Here is a 24,781-nt window from a genome sequence, read left to right on the forward strand (position 1 = left end):
TTCCGATTAAGGCAGACCTACGAACGAACTTTTCATTTTCTAATATGACTTCGCATTTTGGTTCATCTACGGCACCCGTTACGGCCGGGCCGCTCTTCAGTTTGGACAAACACAAGACAAACGCTATTGAGCGTGAGGCTAGGGCTGCCGCCCATTTAAACCTGATGATTAACGATGGGCCTTAGAGTTAAGGCACCGGCTCGGCCAATTGTCATCGTTGTTTTTCTTTGGGAATAAATAAATACCAAAACTGAAATTTAATCGAGTGTCAAAGATGGTCCCACACTCGCCAAAGTGAAGAAAAAACCGAACCAGTTGGTGGACACGTTAAAAAATGATCGTTTAAAACGGATCGTTACTTTTCATAAGATCATTCAGTATCATGTTATACAGGGTGTATGAAATGTTACGCGATATCGCTTTTAGTTTTTGTGTCACGGCGAAGCGCTACTTTCAGATCGCAAATGCACGCGAGGGGGTTCATTTCCAATTAACCAGTGGTGTATCCTTCCGCTGAGCACCTGGAGATGAGTCGGTCTCTCTTTCTCTCTCTCACTGCGCTTGTCAGTCGAAGCCTGCAATATCGCTTTTCATTCGTCAAAATTTCGAAAAAATCCCGTGAATTTTTGGATTGAATAATGAAAATATTACGAGGGTCTACGTCGGAGCCTTTTTTAACTTATATCTAACGAGCCCCCGTCCGGGTTCGCTTTCCAGCTATCGTGCGTCTTCGGGCCGTCGAAGACACACGATCCCGATATCGCCGGAATGTCAAATCGAATCGAATTTTGAAAGGACGATTTTCACCTGTTTTCAGCCCGGCACAGTCGCGAACGGGCCGCCGCCACGTGCGCGGCAAATTAATCTTTAGTCTCATAAAAAAATCGATTTTTCTCCAAATTTTTACCGTAAATTTGACGTTTGCTCCGGGCGGGACGGGAGGGAGCGCAACGATGTTCGCTTATTTGCAGAGTCCCGCGCACGAAGGAACGAGCGTCCCGCGGGAAAGGAGTAACGATTTGGCAACCATGGAAAGAGCACGATAAAGGGGAAAACTATATGTATCTTATGTACAACGTGTACAGTTTTTTCGTGGACTTAAATTAAAAAAAAAAAAAATTATTCGTGTTATTATCAAGTACGTAAAATCGATCATTAACAGCCCCCCTTATTGGACGATTACAACCTTCATAAGTGAGCGATTTGTGATGATCGTACCCGACCAATGGCGGCGCGCTGTGTACTTGTCACGTGATCGGTATTTGTCAGTTGCGAAGAGAGACACAAGTGTAGGCTGACGAGGCACTTCGGACTCCTCTGTAGGACACTTAAAATGGTTGATCATTACACGAACATTATTCCAAGTCGACTTGTATATGAAAAGTAATTATGTGGGGACGGACCCTGATTTATTATTGATTGACGTATAACGAATTGACGCGGCTTTATATGGAAGGGTAAATCAGTTTTTCGGCGAAAAGATTGACAGTGGATCAGCCGTCATTTGTCGCTCTCGAATCGAAGCCGGAGGGTGAAAATCGCCATTGAAAACAATTATTGCGCCTTTCTAAAACGATTAACCTTAGACAAAAGCGATTTTTAGACCAACCTCAAAACGGGCAATTCCCCAGACACTTGCATTGACCTAAAAAGCCAAAATTAACAAACGATCGAACCGACGCCCCCTCCCTTCCAAATTCCTCCGATCCGTACCAATAGCGTACCTCCCCTTTCAAACGCGACCTTGATCGAGCCAAACCACCACCAGCGCCGAAACAAAAGTGAATCGCGACCCCATTGAGCGGAAAAACAAGTGAGCGACGGTACCACTTGACGGGTACTAACCCATCGCGCTGCTGCTGGCGCGAACTCTTTTACAACAATCTAGTGACCGCGAGAACCAGTGATACACTGCCTAAAAGCACCTCACATTCCGCTGTAAGTAATTGACAGGTGACAGTGCGCATGAAAGTCGTCTGTGAAAATGTCCAGTGAGTGCGGAGTGGGGGTTGGTGAGGAGGGTGTTATTCGAGAAAATGGGAACGTGATTATTAACGTGGTGTTGCCAAATGGAACTCTCTCAGAAGAAGCAGCTATTGTCGATGGAGCGGGGCGCGAAGGTAAGTTTAATGTTTTTTAACCGAAATCTGACGTATTGGTGCAGCAACGGAGTTGTGGAATTTTGCCAAATAAATGTGTACAGGGTGATCCAGTTTGAACCCACGTAATTTTAATAGCGCACTGAAGGTCTAAAGTAATACTTGTTTGCTACGTTAGCCGACGTCCAAAAGGGCTTCCTTTGGAAGATACGGAGGGCGCAGATTTACTTAAAAAATGGACAATATTATGTTCCTTCTGAAGGGGCTGGAGATTCTTTAAGGACACTTTTGAGGTATTGACGATTATAAACGACGTTTTGCCCCAAAAAAAAAAAAATTTTTTTTAGCTTCTTCAGCGGCGCATCTATCTTCATATTAGGGGATATTTTTTCAAAAAAAGTGGTGCGCTACTGGCTTCGCTGAAAATCAAAGTTATTCCCGAATGTCCCGTTCCATTCTAGAGGAATAGACTGTTTTGAGATTTTTTTTCACCCGGCCCACGGTTTTCAAGTGAAGTAATTAAAGTAATTTTAATGCACGATTTAACTTAATAGTTAGAGCGTAATGGTACTAACGCTTTACTGGGAATTTTCAGAGAAAAGGCACATGATCCATCGCATTTTTTTAAGAATAAGCGTGATCCATGGATATTTTCATGTCAAAAGGTAAGTATGTATCAATTCCTATGGGTATGAAATTAACGTTAACAGGTAAACGTGCATTAAAATGATTTTATTATTATTCCTATTATTTTACGTTATTTATTATTATGTATTATTTTTTATTGGAAACGGGGGGTCGGGCGAAAAATCCCAAGAGAGACTGCTTCTCCAGAATTGAACGAGAGTTTCAAGAATGGTTTGCATTTTCAGAAAAATCAGTAGCGCACCGCCCTTTTTGGAAAAATATTCCCCAACACGGAGGTGGACACGCCCCTGGAGAAGCTAAAAAACACTTTTTTCCAGTAAAAAATATGCGTCGTTTCTAGTTGACACCTCCAAAATTTTGTTAAAGAGTCTCGAGCCTTTCCTGAAGAAATTTAATATTTTCCATTTTTTAAATAAATACGAACCCCCCGTGTCCGCCACAGAAGCCTCATCGGACATGGGCTCATATGGCGCTCTGGTATCATTTTTGGACGTTCAACACGCCATTAAGGTTATGCGGGTTGAAACTAAAACACCCTGTACAGTACTTGATTCAATGCAGTGGCACTTGGCCAAATTTATGCTTGGAATGCCACTGTTTATAATATAAATGATTATAAATTTCAAGGTTAGTAGAGGTTATCCGACTCTATAAAATCGCACAAGTAATGGAGTTGGTTGATCCTTAGAGAAATTTTTCGAAAATTTTTGTGAATTTTCCTTTTAACTATATTTCTGGGCTGGTACCACCTCGTCCTTATCGTAACCAGCGTATAACTCTTAGAAGGTGGAAAACCACATGCTACTCTAGAAAATGATACAAAACTTCTTTGTGTAGGTCCGATTGTGAACGAAATTAAGAATTTCTGAAAAATTCTTGGTACTTATTTTATATGAAATTGATTCACGTGTGGTACCGCCCTGTCTATACTATAATGACATTGCAAAATTCAGGGTTTGCAAGGAACATATTATTCTACAAAATTGCATAAAAGCCATTAGCGTAGGTCGATTCCGAAAGAAATCAAGAATATTTTTCATTTCCGAACCGATGGCACTTCACCCTAGAATCAGCCTTAAAGCCGCACAATCGCTATCCGCGAAACGAGGGAAGAAACTGCCGTTTACTTCCCCGAACGCACGCTTCCCACTTTCGGCCCGTAAATAACTACAATTCCCTTTGACCATCACATTCTAGAGGCGTCCGCCATCGCTGAAACGAAAACCATCACGACTCAAACTCCAAATCTAATTAAAGACCAACCGCCGTCCAACAATGGCCAGTCGAAACGTTCCATTGGTGTTGGTACCGTCGAAGAGGACTTTACGGAGTTTACGGAAAAATTGCTTGACGAGGGGACGATCATCAGGAGGAAATCGCTGGTGCCGATGAGCAGCATGGAGGAAGAGAACCTGAGGGAGAGGTTGCACTTGGCGCACTTGAACATGACGGGGGAGGTGGTGAATAAGGAGAGCAAATACACGAGGGAGGCGTTTAGGAGGTTGTTGCAGTCAAAGGTAAGTGGTTAGTGGGAGGAGAGGCAGCTCCGGGAGACGCGAAGTGTGTTCTATTTTATACAAGGTGTCTCTAAAATGTCTATGCAAAATTCCACCGCGGAGTTCTGTTAAAACAGCCGAAAGTGGACAGTTCTCGGAATTCTGGACGTTAAAGTGAAGATTGAAAAAATTTAAAACAAAGATTATTTAGTTTGAACGTAGTAATCTGGACAAATTGGCGTATCGGGGGCGTTTTAGGGGCGGGAAATCGGAATCCGTTTGCATTTTCGGCGCTTATTGTAGAGGGCACTGCCAACGCTAGGTGAGCTATTTTTAAAAGGGCGTAACTTTTTCTATCGCCCGGTATGAATTTTATTTATGACTAAATTCACGTTTTTGCCCCATATTCTTTGCAGGAAAGGTGCGAAGTCACCGCGATTCCTTCTTGGGATATTTGAAATTGTATGGAAAAAAATTACTGCGAAATACGCATTTACTCGCACAGTCAAAACGAAAAAATAATAATGTTCAATTAATCTTCATTTTTATTTTTTTTTATCTTCATGTTCTTTGATTTTACCAATTTTTTATTATTTATTTTGCTCTACTGCGTGTATAAATATAAACTTTAAAGTTATTTTTCGAGACACGCGGCGAACTTTAAACTTCAAATATCCCAAGGAGGAATGTCCGTAGTGAGTTACACCGAATAGAGTTAGAAATTCGCGATGGAATTTTGTACAGATTTCTCAGAGAGGCCCTGTAGAGTGACTAGGTGTGGGCGTCGTCGTAGGCTCCCAGGCTAAGTATCTACAGTGTCGTCCGTAACGTTCGTATCGTAAGGGATTTTTCTTCATCGAAAAACAAATGCTCGTTAACAACTTGCAATTGTTTTTTAATGTCTAACGTTGTTTATTAAAATTTTTAAAAAATTGCAAAGGAAGAAGTTTTTTCGTGGCTCATTTTCTTTTCGTATGCAAATTCGCAACGTTTTCGCAAAAATTTTATTTATTCATTTGATTTTTTTTTTGTGTATTTTTGCATTTCCGAGGTGATCAAATCGGTCGGCGACCCTGTAAGGTCGGTCGTTTGTCGATAAATCTGATTTTTGGTCAACCGCCACTTGTAAAAATATCGCCATAAGGTAACCTGAACGTTTTCTTTAAAAATTGAACGATTTGAACAGCTCGCAAGTGCGGAAATAGAAGAAAAATCGCAAAAAAAGCAACTCATCCCCGGAAGGTGAAAATTGGCATATGGGCACATGGCGAGGGATTAACAAACTTTTTTTGTGATTTTTCGAGATTTTTTTTGAAAAATCATTGGAGATTTCGAACGTTTGAAAAAAATGCAAATTCGGCAGCTGTAGACAGTCATTTGTTTTTCCGATTCGTGCGTTATTTTCCATTACGTGTGAAGCACAACCCGCAGGCAAGGCCGAACTCCCCCCAATCTCATAAGCGAAAGAGCCTCCGATGCGGTGCGCAGTCCACGAGCGGCACCACGCCAAAATCGGTTTAATCAGGGAGTAAAAAACACTAAAGTAAATAATGCACTTCTTAGAAAAATGCTCTTCCGTTTACCGTAACAAAGTACTACCGTCGCATTATCCTGATGATAAAAACAGCACGTTTCTTACGTAAACAAGTTAAGGTACGTAGAAGTTGGTACGATCGATACGGAATGAAATCAGTTTCGCGGTCATTCCACTGGTCCTGAGCTATTTGAGTAGTCACAACAGGATTTTTTGAGCGATCGGCGCTGCTGTTACTTTGAAGAGGCGAGAATTTGAATTTCCAGAAATGCTGCCCAAAGGGCCCTCTTCCCGACGGGGAAGGTCGCGCACCTTGACCCGTGTCAACTCGGGAGTTGTAATTTTTTTTCTCGAAATTTAATTTCCATTCGTGCGTTTTTCGGCGAAATTCCACCGCTTTCCACGCACGACCGATTTCCCCCGAGAACTGCAACACGTTTTTCTTCCATTTTTTTCTTCTTTTAAGCAAATCTGCCCGGGAACGAGCCCGGACTATATTTTTTCTCCCTTTCCCTTGTCGCCGAGTCGAGTTCGGTCCCGATCGCAGCCCCGCGGAACCGAGACGCGTCTCTGATTGTCCTCGAATTGGTGGCGTCGGTCTTCCATCATCGTCGTCATCATCATCATCATCATCACCATCATCATTATCATCATCATCATCATCATCATCATTATCATCATCACTTGAAAAAATATTTAAAGTGAGAATCGTTAAATTCAAATCAAACCGCGATTACCGCTCGTGGACGACTAGTCAGTCAAATCATCCGCGTAATAAAATGATCGGCTCTATAATTGCCGTAATTATCACAGAAAAATCTCGGAGATTTCTTCATTACTTGAGCGGAGAGCTTTTTTGACAATGACGACATTATTGCCAAAATACGATCATTGGGCATTAGCCGGATGAAAAGAGACGGGCTGGGAATCACTCGAGTCATTCATTAATAGAGAATCGTTTCGACGGAACTGATTCGAGTGATAGATAACCATCAACTCTTCAGTAAGTCCGTCCATCGAAAAAAATCGGTAATTTTCGATGAACGTCCAGATCCAAAACGATAACTAGATACTTTGTAAGAAGGTAATTATTTTCATTTCTGGCGGTACCATCGCGCCAAAGAGGTACCATCAATCGCTCCGACGTGCTTTAGAAATTAAGAATAATTGTCCGTTTCGATTTTATTTTCAGCAATTTCCCCAGATAATTAGTTTTAAATAGGTTTTATTTTGGGATCGTACAAAGACGAGATAATGCGTCCAGTTTAATCTGATTTGTTAGTTTAAATTCGTAGATCTCGTTCCGGCCAATCAGCTCCGCGAAAATTGACATTCGGCCCAGCGGAACGCGGCGTTCGGAAACGTCGAAATGTTTATTTATACAGGGTGTCCTATTTAAAGCCGCGACTGAAGATTGCCAGAAAACGGGACGTTGCGTGAAAACAATGTTGTCCGGCGAGGAGGGGGGACACGTCACGAAGATGGTGGCTTGTGGCCGAAACGTCGTTTCGAGGTCGTCCCAAGGACGTTTTGTTTTTCAAGCGGCAACTCCGCGGTTTTTCTTCGGATCCCTGAAGGCCTTCAGAAAATCAGTGTCTTTTATTTGAACTATTTCTCGTTAGACCTTTTGCTGCAGAGTTGTCCCAGGTTTTTGTCCAATGTTCGGGACGATTGAAATTAGTATATCTTTTTTTTTTCGATAAAAGTGCACATTCCGCCTAAAATCCACGACATGCAGCAACTTTCCCTCCGTTCCTTCTGCCACTTTTCTATGGTGTTTTTTCTCACTTCTCTGTCGTCCAGTTTTCCGCTATTGTACCGAAATTTGTCCTTCAAATGTTCTTTTAAAAATTTTTTAAAACGACATATTTTTGGACTAAAAACGACCTCTGGACTCCCAAAAAAAGTAAAAATTCACAGGGCATCACATTTACGAATCGAAAGTCCGGGTCATTTCCGGTCAAACCGGAAGTACTACGTCATTCAATCGGCTCTATTCTCGTGCGCCCCCCCCCCCAGATTCCAACTTTCTAAGTTTAAAAACGAAAAAGTTTTAAAGGCGAGCCACTTTCTCGAATCGCCCAGTATTTCTGGTAATTTGAGTCCCCCCTCCGGGGCCATCCGCGCGTGATGATTGACGCACTTACGCTGTGCAGAAATTCCCTTTTGCTATGTTTGGGACCGTCGATTCGCGGCGTTCGCCAGTTTGGGGCCCAGATTACTATTTTAGCTTTGGTTTGGACACGCTCAGCCTGCCCCTTCCACTGTAGATCTTCTTCCATTATTAGTCCTCAGTATTTAATGTTGCCCCGCGCCCTTTTAAAGTAAACGAAATTCCTTTTAGTTTCCCCCTTCCGTCGCCACCTCCTGGTTAACACACTCCTAGGCGACAGTGAGCCCCAACCTCCACATGTTTGTGCTTTAAAAGGGAATAAAAAATTTATTGTTTACCGAGGCAACAAACCAGGCACAAAAAATCCAGCATTTTTTCCCGCGTTTTGAAATACATCTCGATATGCTGAATACCTCCTTGCTTGTTTGATATGATTTTTTATCGGGATCTACCGGTACCTGGGAGCAGGCCAAGTGGAGGGTGGAGAGCGTTCTCAGTATCTGCTACGTTAAATGACCCTAGATAGGACTAAAAGGGTATTCGTAATTTTTTTCCCTTTTGAAAGGGTTTTTTTTTCAAATTTCGCAAAAACCGCATTAATAAAGGAAGTAAAAGGTACGGTAAAATCGCATATTCACGAGCTGCCCAACGAACCCACACGCGACGTACGTTTTGGTGTTGGTATGGGTAGGATTTCAGCTAAGAGGTTGTGCTTCAGCGTTTTGATAAGACATTAATTTTATTCCGGACTTCCGCCCAGCCCTGTAACATAACAAAGCCACTTTCGACCCTTCGACTGAACTTTGCTTAAGGTCACTTCCGGTCAAAAAGACTTAAATTAGATTTATTATAAAATGCCCTTTTCAAATGCAGAAAAACGAGATATGCTGAAGGTTATATGCAGGGTGGTTCATCATAGTACAAACGTAGATTCGGAAATGTGTCGTTTCTAAGATACAGGGTGTTATTATTATTTTTAATAACAGTTTTTGAGTGATAATTCAAATATCCTTCGACCGATTTCCTTGCAATTTGGTAGCGTTGTCTGTGGTGACAAGATGCTGGTTTGGCCGCGGCCAGATTAAAACGATCAAGTTCAGTCGCGGCAGGGATGGACACCTTAACCAAATTTATCGTTAAAAGACTGGACGCCGTTGAGTTTTTGAGACAGTTTTCGAGATGAAATAGCTAAAACTACCACTTTTCTGCCTCTTAACTATTCATCGTATCTCGCTTCGTTCGCGAGATAAAAAATAAAAACCACTTTATCGCATGCCCGTTTATTATATAAAAACACTTACGAAAAATTTAAGGGTTTGTTCCCTTATTCCCTGGAACATTTTTATTGGGCAAGTTGCGAGCTGGAAAGGCTGGAACGCCGACACTGGAATGCAAAAGTCCATTTTGCCGAACGTTTTCGTTAGATTTTCACGATTGATTCGGACTTCTCTAAAGAGCAACAGAGGAATCTGTGCGGCAAAGTGCAGTTACGCGTGTGAACTATGAAAAAGTAAACCCCGAAGCTGTGCGTCTTTTTTAACGTATTAGCAGAAACACAATTTATAGACAGAATAAGTTTTTCCGTTGCACTGGTCTTGGCCAGTGCAGGTTAAAAGAAATATGAAAAAAATATCCTGTGGGTTAACGGCTGAAAGTACAGGAAGAAGCCCCGCTGCTTCCCCGGCAAGGAGTTCGTTGCAATTAACAAACTCTTTCAGGGCATAAATCAAAAGGCGACGTTGCAGGCGCCGAGAGTGGACATTTTTATCTTTCATTGTCGTAAAATGCCATAAATTGTCATAAAAAAACATGGTTTAATGCCGCTTTATCCCAGTTCTTCTCGAAACAAAATTATACCCGATGTGGGGCTTCTAGCTTGCGGGCCTTTGGCGCTAAATTTACGATAATATCCGGACCATCGGCCACCGATTTTTGCTTCTGGAAATTCTCAGAAAGAGGGGAACACTTGCGTAATTACCCATTAAAGATAATTTAGGGTTCGGGCCTTTGTGAAAGCGCTAAAAGTCATGCCTTGCTTGCGAAATTGAGTTTTTAAAGAACGCGGCAAAGAAGAACCACGCAAGATTTGAAATTCAAATTACCGACTCTAGTTTAAATTATGTAGAAAATTTGCATAAAAATGTGTTGCACTCTTACTTGTTAATTCAATTTTACAGGTTCGACATGATATTATGTCGAATGGAAGATTTATTCTCTTCGAGAAACGGTTTAATGAATCATGAAAATTGAAATTTTACAAATCGTTACTCTTTAATTACAGCACCTAAGCGCGCGCACTTTCTTCTCTTCGAAAGAACGCTCTTTAGTCGATACTGCTAGAGCCTCGTTGGTTCAACGTCGTGAGCATTGTAAAGCTCTAGGTCACGTTCGGACCTTTAAAAAATAGATTATTTTCGATACCTCGTGTGAGCGAGTCCCTGCGCGAAACTTCCGTGAAATTCCATGCTCTTCACAAATATCTAAATGGAAAAACTAGAAATCTAATGGAAATTCCGAATATCTAAAAAAAAACTCACCGGGAAAACGATCTCTCGTTTTCAAGTGTCGACGGTGCCGCATATCTACTTTGCGGCTTGTCAAATGTAGATGGCGCGTTCAGGCGAAGTTGTCAGTTGAGCTGCACAGAAGTCGAGTTTCTAATTTGATTAAAAGAAAATACCCGTTAATGCATTTCTCCTGATTTACTTCGCGTTCTTAGTGCGTTTATTTCTACTATTTGGGTCAGTATGCCCCTGCGCGGTTTCTCCTCTTCTTTACAGCGGCTCTCTCACCACTTAGAAGCCTCCTGTTTGTGATCGTCGAAAACTTCTACTGACCCAGCCGTTCCTCCGTACTTTTAAGGTCACAAACGCAAGTCCGAAAACCCCCCTTTATGTCCTCTCCATGTTCACGTAAACCAGGTAATGTTTTAAATATGCTAATGAGCCGATTTTATGGCGACTATGGAATAAAAATAGACCGCGCTCCACCACACACCATTTTAGACCAAACGTCAATTTCCTTGAAGCTGATTGGCCGGCGCTGCGCCTACCAATTCAAACTAACCAATCGCGTTCAAGATACGCACGATTTTATCCCAAAAATGGCCGATTTGAAAGTTGCAATGTTCAATAATCCCAATAAAAACTTGAAGTCGTTTAAGGTGAGTGTATTATAGATTTTAACTCTTAATTATTATCAATTATTGCCGTCAACACGTTTTGAAATATCTAGGCCTAATAAAGTCTTGTTCTTCGCTATGTATAACATGTACTGCGATGATAAAATCGTTAGCCCCAGGTCATGAATTTACTACGATGATAATTCATTTCTGCCTTTGTAAATGGACATGTTGGAGCAGTTTATGATATGGTAACAGCCCTATAGTCGCGCCTGCATAGAATTCTCCCATTCGGAAGACATTTTGTAAATAATTATTGAAATTAAGTCTCGCTTGCGTGGTGTTCCATCAGCCAAACTGCAGTTTATATCACCGTTTATTAGGGGTTTAATGGAGCCGTAAAATCAATTAAAAAGTTTTAGTTTGGGACCATTTGAGTAAACATGTTCGTAAAGCTGTCAGGACTCTAGTAATTACCCGAGTTACCGTTGGTGAACTGTATTGCTTGACAGGATCGAAGATCAAGATGGACATGGCATCAGAGGGAATTATGTCCTCGTTTTTGTTACACTTTAATGATCGTAAAACGCTCCATGGTTGTATGGACCGAAGGGAATCTATTAGATTAAAGCGGCAGCGCAAATCCCTCACTAGCTTTAAATCCTTATTTAGAGATGATTGAAGCAATTTAGTTTAATTTTATTACGAAAACGAATGTGTGAAAATGGCCAATTTCGACCGCTAATGAGGCGTGCGGCCCGTGTCGTCTTAATGGTTTTTGACTTTCGGATTTGGCTAACTCTTTTGTACCAGAAAAATAAAAAAGCCCTTGAAATCTAGTCGGACAAGTGATAGACTCGGACCATTTCGAGCTAATAAATATGTATGTGTTATGTCGAAACCACGGCCAGTTACTACCTAAATAAGAGATTTAATTAGTGACCATAAAATCAACATGTAGATTTGTACGTGACTGAATCTCTTGAGAGTGCACCTGGTCGAAGCAGCAGGTACCTTAAAGTGTTTATTTTTGCTTTAAAAAATTAGAATGACATTCAGCGTTACGCGTAGGACTCGTGTATTATCATTATTTTCACTTTAATGAACTGAAGTTGTTTGCGAACCTTTTATATACATAATTGGGACCCTCTTCAAAATCTTATGGGGAAAGTTCAAATTTCGACAAGAAATGGCGATATTCGTTACGATACGTAAGAAATAAATGTTCAACATAAAATGATAAATAATTGTAACACGAAGGTAAAAATGTGTATAATTGTCTCATTAGCGAAGGCGCGCTCTGCAAGTCAGACAAGGACAGAGACAAGATCGGATCAGATGAGTTGATGTTAAATATTCGCTATTCCTCGTTTGTACCGAGCTAAACGTTTTCAGTAGTTTTTATGTGAATTTTTGGCTTGTTGCTTTGCATCGGTTTGTAAATTTTTAATGTGTACAGAGTTGAAGTTTGTATTAATCTCATTAATAGATTTGTCGTTATGTGTTTTGAGGCCCTTCCCGGGGGTATTTGGTGCGCGTTATGAAGGGCACATAAAATCGTGTCGATTTTACGTAAGTTTCATATTTTTTGCCAAAGAGATTTTGTGTTTGGGGAGGTTTTCTTCATTATACATCGTTCCTAGGGGCATTTTCATCCATTTTTAAGCAGCGCTCCCAGACGTTCCGACAAGTTACCTGAATGCATTCATGTGCGCCAATTTGTCAAGAAAACTTCAATTTGAGCGCCCATCGCGATTTCTCAAAACTTGCGTAAATTTCGATTAACTTTTGGGTCGCTCCTGCACCTCGATTTAGGTCACAAATTAAAAGTTCACCGTTTTGAGATCTTCAGTATTATACACGTAAAAAAAAATGTAACGTCCGGCGGCGTCCTGGGACACCAGGAATTTTTCTCAATGCTCGAAATCATTTATATCGGTTTGTGATTTCTTTTCACGAAGGCCTCCGCATTTTGAATTCGACATCGAATCGAAATTCCAACGTTTCGAAACCTACAGTAGTTTTCCGCTTCAAATTGAAGTCTCCAGCGGTATTACAAGACGTGCGGAATTTACCTTCATAGTGCGTAACCATCAATTGCTCGAATTTCATGTGGTTTTATGAGCGCATCTGCATCTTCGCCTTAACGTCCAACTGAAATCTTTATCGAATTAATGCGTAGTTTTTCGAGTGTTGTCGCGAGTTTCCTCGCAATTCTTCCTCACGATGGTTGTCGATGCTGCTGGAAACGTCCACTCCTCCTGGATGAACCCACCGGGCGAGGATTCTTCCGTCTCGTTTCGAAGGGTTCCTGCGCGCGTCGCTCGCGCGGGCCGATACTTATTTTAGGCTCGTTGGTTCATTAGCCGCATCCAGCGACGGTAGCGGGTCTTTCCACGTCCCGGATTGCTGCCACCAAAAAGCTGCGTTTGACGTATTCGGCCTCGCTGTGACACGCGTTCACAAAAGACAACATCAATTAAATTCGATTCGATATCGACTTTATTCGCATCTCCTGGAATCGATAGCAGCGAGCGAAAACATTTTCGTTCCAACTCATTACTTCGCTTTAATTAAAGCGAATCTAATTTTCATCTCTAAATAGACAATGTCACGTTTTAATTCGAACATATCGTATTACGAGCAGCGTGTTAATTAGATTCGAAGAATCGATATCGGGGACTACGATATAAGATAGACGAAGAGTACGCACCTTTTGATCGATTCAAAGAGCCGATACCGACGTTGTGGTACTGCCTCGGGGAGTGTTGCGAATTTAATTAATGAACCAATTGCAATTAATAATAATCTTGACACTTACTACCGATTAAAGCTTGAACTTAATGACTAAGAAGATAGTTTAGACGTTTTATTCTACGGAGCGGTCTCTGAGACATTTCGAAGTGTCTCAGATCTACGTTCGGCCTTCACCGAACGACTCCTCCGCACTAAGTCGAAATATTTAGATCAACTAGAACTAGATATCCTTTTTTGGATTGTTAATGGTTCTGACACGGTGAATAATGGTTGGTCGCATTTTATCTTGGTTGTGGTTGTTAATTGGCTGACAGTTCGGGCACTGTCAACGCTCTCTCGTTACGCGTCCTCCATCTATCAGGAGCTGCCTTCAGTTGTGCAACTGCTTCCACAATTACAGAAGAAAATGCACTCGATTTTCCAACGCGGCTCCTTCGTGGCCGACTGGCAAACTGACCCGAAACAGGTTCATTTACATTATCGGTTTTTTTCCTATTCATTATTGAAATGGCCTCAGTGGCACAAAATTAAACGTATTGTGTAACATCGTGGATGCGCCTCTTGGAATTCCCGAAGCTGGAAAGCGCGGAATCCCGGAAAGTTTATTGTTACCCGCGTGATTTTAGACTGCGTGTTTGTTGTTTCAAAAAGTCCCCGATTCCAGAACAGTCAAACTCGATCATAAAACTAAATCTGATCTATTTTAAAAGTAAATATAAACATTTGTGAAATCTTTGTTCTTAAAATACGAGATCGATTTCTTTCGTCGCCGTTTCGTAATGGCGTCCTTACGTATCTACCTTTAAAGGTATCGTGATAGTAAAGAGCAGTGAGCAATAAGGCCGACACGGTCTTTCGTGCATTTACGTTGTCGCTCACCAGGGAAGAAACGAGTGATGTGCGACGAGTGATGACTTCCAGGACGGGAAACGACTGGATTTCCAGATTTTTTTGGCGAATGCGGCCTAATTCACTGCGGCTTCAAGGTAGCCCAAGCCAATTTCAAGACAATTTAAGGGAAGTCGACCGAAAGTCAAACTTCCATCGCTCGAGGACAGTAATATCGCAAACTGCCTTCAACGAGCATTGAAGGCTTAATTAATCTTCGTATTTCTCGACAATTAAGACCTCGAATAGGTTGATTCTTATAGATAAATTACCTAATTATAATAAGAATCGAGTTATAAAAAGTTACACCATACACGAGCTGTTCTATATGCGAAAGTAGAGTTTTAGCGCCGCGAACCTAAACGAAAAAAAAATTTGTCAAAAACTCGGATAACGCTGATCCTTGACGGCTCAAATCCTTGAGAAAATGGCGAAGGCAACTATTGGAAAACGGGCTAAGGAATCATTGCTTGTAATTGCTGGGTTGGTAACGCTCGACAACGCATAGGGCGTTATATTTCTAAAGGAAGAATACAGTTTTCAAGAGCCAGAGAGAAGCGTGTTAAAATCGAATCAACGACGTGTCCTTGTCAATTAATTTTTTTTTTAAACCAAGATAGATGGGTTCAAGTAAGTTAACCCTACCAAGTAATACTTTCGATATATCGCTTATTATACCGGGTGTTTTAAGGGGAATAGCAGAGTCTCAATATCTCAAATTTAAAATTTTACGTAATATTTGGTGAAGGTTGTCAGTTTTCGCAAATCCCGCTTGGAGAATCACCGTTGGAAGTCTCAAAATGGGAATTTTAGAGCTTTGAGCAAGAGCGCCGTCTGAGAGCCTCCATGGCCCTCATGGGCGTAACTCTTGTCGATCGGAAAACAGCAGCTCTCAAAATTGGAGGATGCGGGAAATTCGGCCATTTTTGATCACTCAAAAACTGAAAGAGAGGGGCGCAAAGATTTCTGCAAATAAGCACCATACAAAGTTTGATATTTTTTTTAGTGTGGGATGTTAAAAGAGAAAAAAATTCCCGGTCAGTGAATCTCACTAAAAATTCACCCCGAACACTAGAAATTAAGTGAATTTGCACGGAGCTGAACGAAAAGACTGCGCAACTGCAATTAATAGCGATTGAGGACCCAAAGGTCTGGGACGGGTCTGCGCCAAGGGCCCGTCCGGGGGCCGGTGCGTCCCTTCGACCTCTAAACGGAGGGCGCGCGGACGGGCGATTTTTGAACGGGGGTCGCGGCGTGGAAATTCGACGATAATTGTTAGTTCAACAGCAGTCGATGCGGAAAAGGGAAAATGATTTTTACTGAACTCCCCGACCACAACGAACGGCAAAACTGGCCCGTACCGAAAAACTCCCATTGTCATTAAGGAAAAGCAATAGACAATGCCGAGTGTGGCGCTTGTTGATCGAGGAGATTGGGCCCTAAGCCGGACCGGCGGAGATTGGCGGAAATGAGTCGAGTCGATTGCGACGAAGTGCGTTTGTGTAAAGGCTCAAATATCGCTATTATTTCGATTCAACAATAATGATAAATTAAGAAAGTAATAATAAATGAATAAAAAAATAAAAAATATATAAAAAAATAAAAAATTTAAAAATAAAAAATATATAAAAAAATTAAAAATATAAAGAAATATAAAAAAATATAAAAAATATAAAAATATTAAAAAAATAAAAAAAAATAAAAAAAAAATAAAATAAAAAATATAAAAAAATTAAAAATAATTTAAGACGTTAACTTTTTTTCTCTGATTTCTGTCATTTTTTTGGCATTCCCATTCTCATCACTTGCGCAGTTTCAATATCGTCCGTAGCTAACAGACGATGGAACGTGCCAGCCCATAAATCGAGCACACTAATAACCAATTCCGTTGATGTGCGTTTGCCATCTTTTTGCCTGTGTATTATCACGTTATTAATTGACAAGCAATTACAATCAATCCGCTAAGCGAGTGATGAGCCGCATGCAAGATTTATGGACCCATAAATAACAGTTGTTTAAAATTGCGATAAATTTAATACCGAAACTGGAATCGTCGCTTTTTGTTCGAAAACCGATCTACGAAGGGAAGAAATGTTTGGATGGTGGACCCTCACCAAGCCGCGGAGCTGGTCAAACTCGTCCCGTCGCTTCTTGCGCGGCCACGGCTAGTTTTAATTGATTGAAGATTTAATTAGGCAATCGCGAATTAAGTTCCAGGCCGAACGAGCGATTTCCGGGCATATTCCATTAATTGACTACAAAAATCCGGCAATTATCGATACACCTTTAACGGATGAATATTTTATACTTGTGACAAGTCCAATTTATAAATTTTTCACACATGCGAGAATATAAAACGAGCGACGGACGTGGCCGTTGTTGCCCCCTTGGGTTATCGAAATATCTAAGAGAAACGATTTCGTATAACTTAATGGCTGAGTTATACCATGCGGCATCAAAACATCGCGATTTCCGAGAATTATTAATAACTGTTAGGAGAATATTTATTTCGTCTTATAGTTGCTTTTTCTTGCGGCGATAAATATCAGCCGTAACTTTGCGGATATATCTGTTTATTTGCATTCAAATACCGGTTATTAGCGAGAGATTTACGTGTGCGAAAATATACGATGTAAAAGTGGATATTCAAATAAAGTGAATTATACTGTACAGGTTGTCCCGCGAGCCGGCGATGTCCCTTGACGGGGTGGACGGGCCGACGCGGAACGAGTCGCTTCGACCGAGCTTGCCTCCGTCCAAAAACCGATGCGGGACGCGCGGGCGGTCTTCCGCGATGAATTTTGAACGCGTCCACCAAAACGTGCAGTAGAGATAATTATTTAAAAATTAATAAACAACAAATTTGCATGCGTCATTGGCTTTGGATGGTTTTTTCCCGGAAACCGTCCCCTCCAGCAGCTTCAGCATTGAAACTGTTTTTGCTTGCGGAAATTCGCAAATTTGAACGATACGTTGCACAGTGAGCAGGACAAAATGGACGCTGGTGCTTCTGCTTGCGGCACAGCAAAGATCGTTTGTTGCGATCTGCGACTGCTGAAAGTGCTTAAGAACGAACGGGAAATTTACACACGTGCCCGAAGCACACGTCCAGAGCAACCGGAGCTCCGGGGAAGCAGCGTGCCCCTATTTTGCTCATTTTCCTCGTGGGGAAGCGCCTCTCATCTAATAGAGGTAGGAGAAACGCGTCTGCGCACCCCCGCCGGGCTGTTGTCGGCGTGGCGGTAACGGCCGTGCGGCGCTCCGGCGAACAGCAAAAATGCCGACTACCCACTAAAACCTCCCCCCCCCCCCTCTCCTCTTCACCGGCGTTCCCCCCGGGAACCGCCGGTGGGCACTGCTCGCTCGGGGAATGGGGAGGTACCCGATCGTAACGAATTTGACCGTTTCGAAGACAACTTCCGACGCTACGAATCTTTTAAAGAGCCGAAAAAATAATTGCGAGATTTCAATAATATAAATAAATGAATAAATAAATAAATAAATAAACAAAAAAATGAAGTCGACATATTGGCTTCGCGCAGCGCTGGAGAGAGTGGAAGAGATGAGGAAGAGAGATTGCCGTGGCACCAAACCCCCGCAGATGCGGCTCGAGGAATTTTAAAGAAGCGCCAGCGTCATCCTCCATTTCTGAAAAAGTACCAACGTCTGGAAGACGACTGTGGTGCCAATCGACGGAGTCAATTTTGCAATCGCCCCATCGATCATTCCCCTTCTACACAAAAATCGCTTGGTCCGATAAAAGCACCATTTCAAATGGAAATATTCATCGATATTGGAAGCGAGACATTCCTAGATTTGCAATGGAAAATAGGATTTTTCCTCGATGCTTGGAGCGAAACTATTTGATCGGTCGGATGGACACAATTTTTTATTAATGGAACATTATACCAGGCCGGCTACCAAGAACTTTTGACATGCGCATTAATGATTTCCCGCATAATTTACCTCTTGCGGAATTGAGTGACATTTATTTTCAATGAGACGGTGCGACGCCCCATAATGCCTAGAACAAATGTTGAATGGTTAAATGCTCGATTCCAAGAAAAATGGATGGCAACCAGTGGTTCAATTCCTTGGCCGCTTCGCCCACAGGACTTTTCTCCGCTGGATTTTTGGCGCGCTCAGGATAAATTCTGCGCTATCCAGTAGTTAAAAAAAATATATGCGAATTCTTGCCAGGAAATTGCACCAGATCCTATCATAAACGCTAACCATGGTGTAAGTGGAAGATGTCCATTACGTACGTATCATGGTGATAGTCAGTTCGAGCGATATCTTTAAAACTAGTGTTTTGTGAAAATCACGGGTTAGTGCGCTGTTAAATGCAGAAACAAATTCTGTTTATTCGAAGAATTAAACATTTCGAATGTTTTTTGCGTTAACGTTAACTAATCATACGTCATCAAATTCGGAAAAATACTTCCATCGAAGTATGTAAAAAACGTTTCTACTTAGCGCTATTAAGTTGCATTTAAAATTTTGACGTTGACGTTTGAAGTAGAAGAAGTTGAGTTTTAAAAAGTCAACTGTCAAGTTAGCAGTTTGACTAATGCCATTTGGATTTTGTTTCGGCACAATCCGTCCATGAGTGACCGTGTTCTAGCTTCGCCCGTTTTTTACGAAAAAACCGGAATGTACGAATCGTTTTTACTTTCAAAAGCATTGGCGCATCGCTCCTTTTAAAATCTATGATTACACGCTGGTGCCGTTACTGCCAATTGTTAATGCGCAGCTACGTTTTTCAGGGAATAACATATTTTTACGTTTGCCAGTGGCGCGCGCACCGCAATTTTATTGCATGTTTTTAAATTTAAAAAAAAACCATTTGATCGTTAAAAAAAGGTTTATTTACGTTGTTCTTCTTGAAAGAAAATAATTTCTGGTGTCAGTTTTCATTACCCGAAAAAATAACGTTGCAGCGCGTTTTCTTCAAGAGTGTGCAGTAGCATGGTGGCACAGGAATCATTGGCGGAGCGAAAAATATATTTTTTAAATTAATCACCCTGTGCGTCAGCAAGCCACGTTTATGATGATATTCTCCACGCTGGATCAAAGTCTGTTTGCCCCTGCGCCGATGGTTCTTATCTCCGAGACCCCCTGCGCTACCGACTTCTCCTAGATTTGATGGGAAGTGCGTTTGGAGGGACGGAACGGAGAAGGAGGCGAGCATGATGGGCCCCTCCAATCGCAGCGTTTCAGCCCCTGCTTTACGACGGTTCTGCTTACCGAAATTCGCTAATTACATCGAAAACGCACAACGAACAAACATTCATTGTTGCGGGATCCTTTTTTGTCCCCAGACAAAGAATTCAATTAAAAAATTCCTGATCATCCGCACGAAAAAACCCGAATAACAATCGGCTTCTCCGACAGTTTCGGCAGCAATTATTTCCTCACGAGAAGTAAATATATCAGATCGAAGGTGGTGCGACTACATGAATTTCGTGTAGACATTCAATGGACCAATTAAGCGGAATAAAGGAAATTTAATGATTAGGTCTCGAAAAAGGTCCTCTTTTTCATCTTTCACTTTTGCCGGAAGCTCTTTGGCGACTGCACCAAAGGAAACCGAACGAAAAAAAAATGAGGAATGAGCTTAATGTTAAAGTTCGCGAATCTCTGCGAAGCTCGAGGGATGTTCGTTGCTGTCGAAAGGAAAAGTGAAAGAAAAAACCGTATCGAATCGAAAAAATAATGTAACTGGATAATTTAAGGCTACAAATCCGAAAGTTGATTGCGACGTCAGATAATTTCCTGATCATTATTCACGCGTTTCGGCCTCATGTATGAATTATGAAGTGTAATCCGGGTTAAAGGTGTGTTTCCATTATGGAAGTTTGGATGGTAAATCACGTCATTAAGCGCAACGCGTTGCGATGGGTCGTCTGGGATATTTCAGTCGCTCACGCGCATTTTTTTTTTTTTTTTTTTTTTTTTTTTTTTTTTTTTTTTTAACATAAAATCAGTTTTAATTTACCGAGCAACGACACTTGTGTGGGGATCTTACGATGTGCAAAAATGAAGTAAATAACTATTTATCGTCAGTGCTTTCCCGTTCGGAGTTTGAACAGTGATTCAGTTAGAATCGTGGTCATTAACCAAAGGCGAATGACGATTTGATGTATCCAGCTTGAATGTGAAACAAAACTGCATTCGAAGCGATTGAATTTGATTTCTCATTAAAATTAATTTGGTTTGTCATTTTGCATTGTAAATATACTGGGTTTTCCGGTGAAAACGCGTGACGTTCGAATGAAAATAAACAAGAAACGTTTGCGAAGCGCGCCCAGTCGATTTGCACACGAAGGAAGACATTAAATTGGAACTCGATTATCGATTCATTTATTCACGGACGTACGTCTTTCTGCTTGAAACACCAAATTTTACTGCTCTGGGCGAGCGGGAAATTTTGTAAGTTCTCTCTCGTCGCTTCAGTTCTCCCGAAAGCCCCGTATCTCCAAAACGATGCGAGGTGAGCATAAGATCTCCGCATGAAATATATTAAAAATAGTCTTCTGCGAACGTTTCATTCCCGCTCTATCTCTCTCTCTCTCTCTTCCCCAAACTGGAGCGCACTACAAACTAAAAACCGCGAGACGGCACTGATGGTGCGACGACGTCGGCGCCATCTGTATGTCAAAAATTTAACGAGCATTAGGCGGGGGGATCGAATCGAAGGTTGTTGACTACGAGGACACTCTATCTCTAACACTTTAAATTAAAAAGTGATTTTGGACATACTGCTTTCACACATATTTTAACCAACTACCTAATGACTACGTAGGTTCTTATAGCGAGTGTCTGAGAACCACGCCATGACATTTTTGCCTGCAATCACTTCCAAGGAACTGATCTAACGATTCAAGTTTCCTTTTCGGCATCTCTTTACGAACATGTCGTTAATCTGTTGGGTAATCGAGTGCATTCATTCGTTCCTATCGAACCTGAGAGGAATGCGATCACGCTGCAATGGGAATTTAATTGATTTTAGCGAGGGAATTTTAAAATATTGGTACATACCACGAGGCTGTCAGCACATGAGTAAATAGTAAAATTCGTTGATCGCGTAGGAATTAGAGAATAAAGGGAACTCCATTTTGTCGCGCGAGAAGTAACACCTTCTACGAGACACATCGACGCAGGACAATTTTGAAAAAAAACCATCACGTGATTTTCTACACGAGTGAACTCGCTTGCGATAAGCATCTAAATGTCGAATAGGAATAGTTAAACTTACAGCAAGATCGCGTCCGGATAAGAGGACAAGGGAAACTGCCCTTAAGGACGCACGAAACCACATTTTAGGGAAATTTTAAGAAGAAAAATAGAAAATTTCGACGATCTGAATTGACCTTCTACAGCAACGATTTTTCTTTGCGAATAATGCGATTTGCAGTTCGACTGTGCAGGCACCAGAAGAGAGCTAAAATCGCGCTCAAGAGGTCTCGCTCAATGGAAGTTCCGACAGAGGAAAGAAATTCGCAGTGACCAGAACTCCAGTTTTACATCAATAAATTTCCCGGTGGCAAATTGATTACACGTTGTTTACGAACAGTAAAATTTACAACCCGACTGTGTGGGAACCAGAGGAGGAGACGATTCACGTTTGATGAGGAGGAAAATCCTGCTTAATGGAAGCTAAAAGGAAGGTTGGAACTGGAAAATTCGAAACAGCCGAGAAGCGGGTTTTCCATCAGTTCATTTCTTAGCGTATTATCGCACAAGTGGTGTGTAAGTGCGGTGAAACACACGTCGAAAGACCCGCAGAACGCTCATTTGGCCAAGTTTTGCCGGACTTGATTCGGCGTGCTATTAGACAATCAGAAATAACCCCAAACGTCGACTTGCACCGAATCCATGGACCCCGATCATTCAAAACTTGCTCTTCACTCGTCAGTTAATGGATAGTTAAAACCATCACGAATGATCTCGATTTCCATTAACGTTGAACATTGAAGTTTTAACCGATTTGACGCTGGTACCAACATCTAATCAGTTACAAATGGGCCACGCGCTCAGCTGCGTCTGAAACAATGTTGCTTTGGTACCATTTTCTGTTTCGACGACGAGGCACAATCAGTTTTCGATGGCGTCATCGAGGATTGATTGATCCGTGCTCGAGATCTACATGACAAGAAGAATTCGAAATCGTCTCTAAAATCATTTCAGTGGGTACGGTTATTCAGATTATTATCTGGGCACGAAGAGAGCGACCCATAGGTACCACCGAAAAAAGGTCTATGTTCAATTCGGGCGAAAACTAGCGAAGCAAACGAGCGCATTGTGATTGATGGTAATGAGGATCGTTGCATTTTTTGCCCCAATTTGTGTTGTTTTTGCCGTGTGAGTTGCATTTTTGCAAATTTCTCTTCTTCGTCGATTTAAATGTTCCGTCTGGCCCTTCTCTTCCAACCCATAAACTAACTTCGATCCGCCATAAACGCTAGAATTGATGTCCTCGTTGGAGCCGCTAACACTAAAACACCCGTCCAATATATCGCGATAAAGGCCCTGTAAACCATATTTGCGTCTGCAAAACGGGTAAGTGCCATCGTTGCCGTCAATCAGCTCAGATCTATGTACTTGGGGCCTGATTTACCGCTCGTGGTACCAACATATGCGATACTACTAGAAGGCTTCTTTTAATGCACTCTTCCTGCGAATTAATTTTTCTCGAGTCAAAAGGTACATCTACCTGCTGTTGAACCAGTTTCAGCTAATTGACCACAAACTTAATTAAATTGACCAACATTATTACCGAAGGTACTACCCAGATTTTATATACTTACGTAGTTGATCGAACTAAGGACTTTATGCAAATATTTCAGCGAATAGAACGGATGTTCACCTTGCCCCTCTTTCATCCATTAATGTGGCTCGCATTAATGGTACCTACGATTATTATTTACGGGCACGACTGAAAAATGCGCGAACAGACGTGTGGGCTCAAACAGGCAATTAAACACTTCTATAGGGAATCATGCATTATTCATCTTTACCTGGTACCATACGATAAAATTTTCTCAAAAGTTTCAGCTACAGTAAAGCAAGTACCACTACCGAACAAAAGTGGTACCTACAGCGGCGTGGCACAGGTGCAGAGAGGGCGGCCCAATGCGAGCAGCGAAAGTAATTCTGTCCTTAGAGTTTGTGTGGTCAAAATCTGGTTTGCGGCCATAAATTTGTAAGTCGGGGTACCAACCCAATTTACGTGTACTAGCGAGGCAATTTAAGGACTAATAAATAATGCGGCATTGATATCGGATTTAGATTACCCGCGAGTTCGTGTGGGTCGAGAGGCATGAAGGCAACGTTTAGGATCTTGAAAACTCGTAGAGTTCCGCATGTAATGAATTTTCAAATCGGCAAAAGTATGCACCTCACGATAAGGACGTTTCGATCGTTTTTCCTCTCTACTAAACTCAACAGCCGCAAGAGCAGATGCGACTTAACCCAAATCGATTCTAACTTTGCGTTTTCAATGCCGAGAAACGCGGACAATTCGGTCACTTCCGAAGGACAGTGAAATGAGGCCGCCTTCTGACAAAGGCGGCCATATTGCCGCGCTTACCCGAATTGAGGAGGCCATTTTGATTTTTTTTTCAAAAATTGACAGCGAGCTGTCTTACCCTAGTTAAGCGAGTAAGACGTTCCTGGGGCCATTGCAAAGATCGAGAAATCGAAAGGAGACTATGGTTTACAGTTTCGCGAGTTTCAAAGTTTCAAGGAGTTCGTAAGCTCGGCTCAATTGAAATGATGAAAGGCGCGAGGGGTCCAAAATTGAAGATGGAACAATCCTGGCCAACCCCCGGTTTGAGGTGAAAAAGTTGATTAATGCCCCGTACCCTCTGAAGCCCCGCTTCGCGCAAATGCGCAAAAGCAAGGACGCGTTCCAAGGGATCGACTCGCGGTTTTCGGGCCATTTTTTAAATCGAACACTCTGTATAGCTCTTAACATTCACAACCGAAATTTATGGCGCGATACTTTTATTACACTTATCCCTAGGCACATCGAACTGTGTCCGTTCTGACGATGCGAAGTCCTAACGATGACCGTGTGGGGACAGTCCACTGCAACGTTCCAGTTTCCTCTCTCCCTGTTCC

The 24,781-nt window shown here is 41.8% G+C and overlaps 1 protein-coding gene across 3 annotated transcripts in view; it reads left to right on the top strand.

The window, feature by feature from the left end:
* Nucleotides 1–993: 993 nt before the first annotated feature.
* Nucleotides 994–24,781, top strand: part of Nox (NADPH oxidase) — a 34,241-nt gene continuing 10,453 nt past the window's right edge. Inside the window, exons 1-2 of one of the 3 annotated variants that reach the window (XM_066303192.1) lie at nt 994–2,120; nt 3,945–4,264. In XM_066303192.1, the coding sequence (XP_066159289.1) occupies nt 1,985–2,120; nt 3,945–4,264 (456 nt within the window). In that variant the 5' untranslated portion in view covers nt 994–1,984. Of the gene's footprint in view, nt 2,121–3,944; nt 4,265–12,438; nt 12,584–24,781 lie in introns of those variants that run through there. The other 2 variants (XM_066303201.1, XM_066303210.1) reach the window with 2 other exon arrangements.

The sequence above is a fragment of the Euwallacea fornicatus genome, chromosome 1 (genome assembly GCF_040115645.1).
Source record: "Euwallacea fornicatus isolate EFF26 chromosome 1, ASM4011564v1, whole genome shotgun sequence".
NCBI classification, from domain to species: Eukaryota; Metazoa; Arthropoda; class Insecta; order Coleoptera; family Curculionidae; genus Euwallacea; species Euwallacea fornicatus.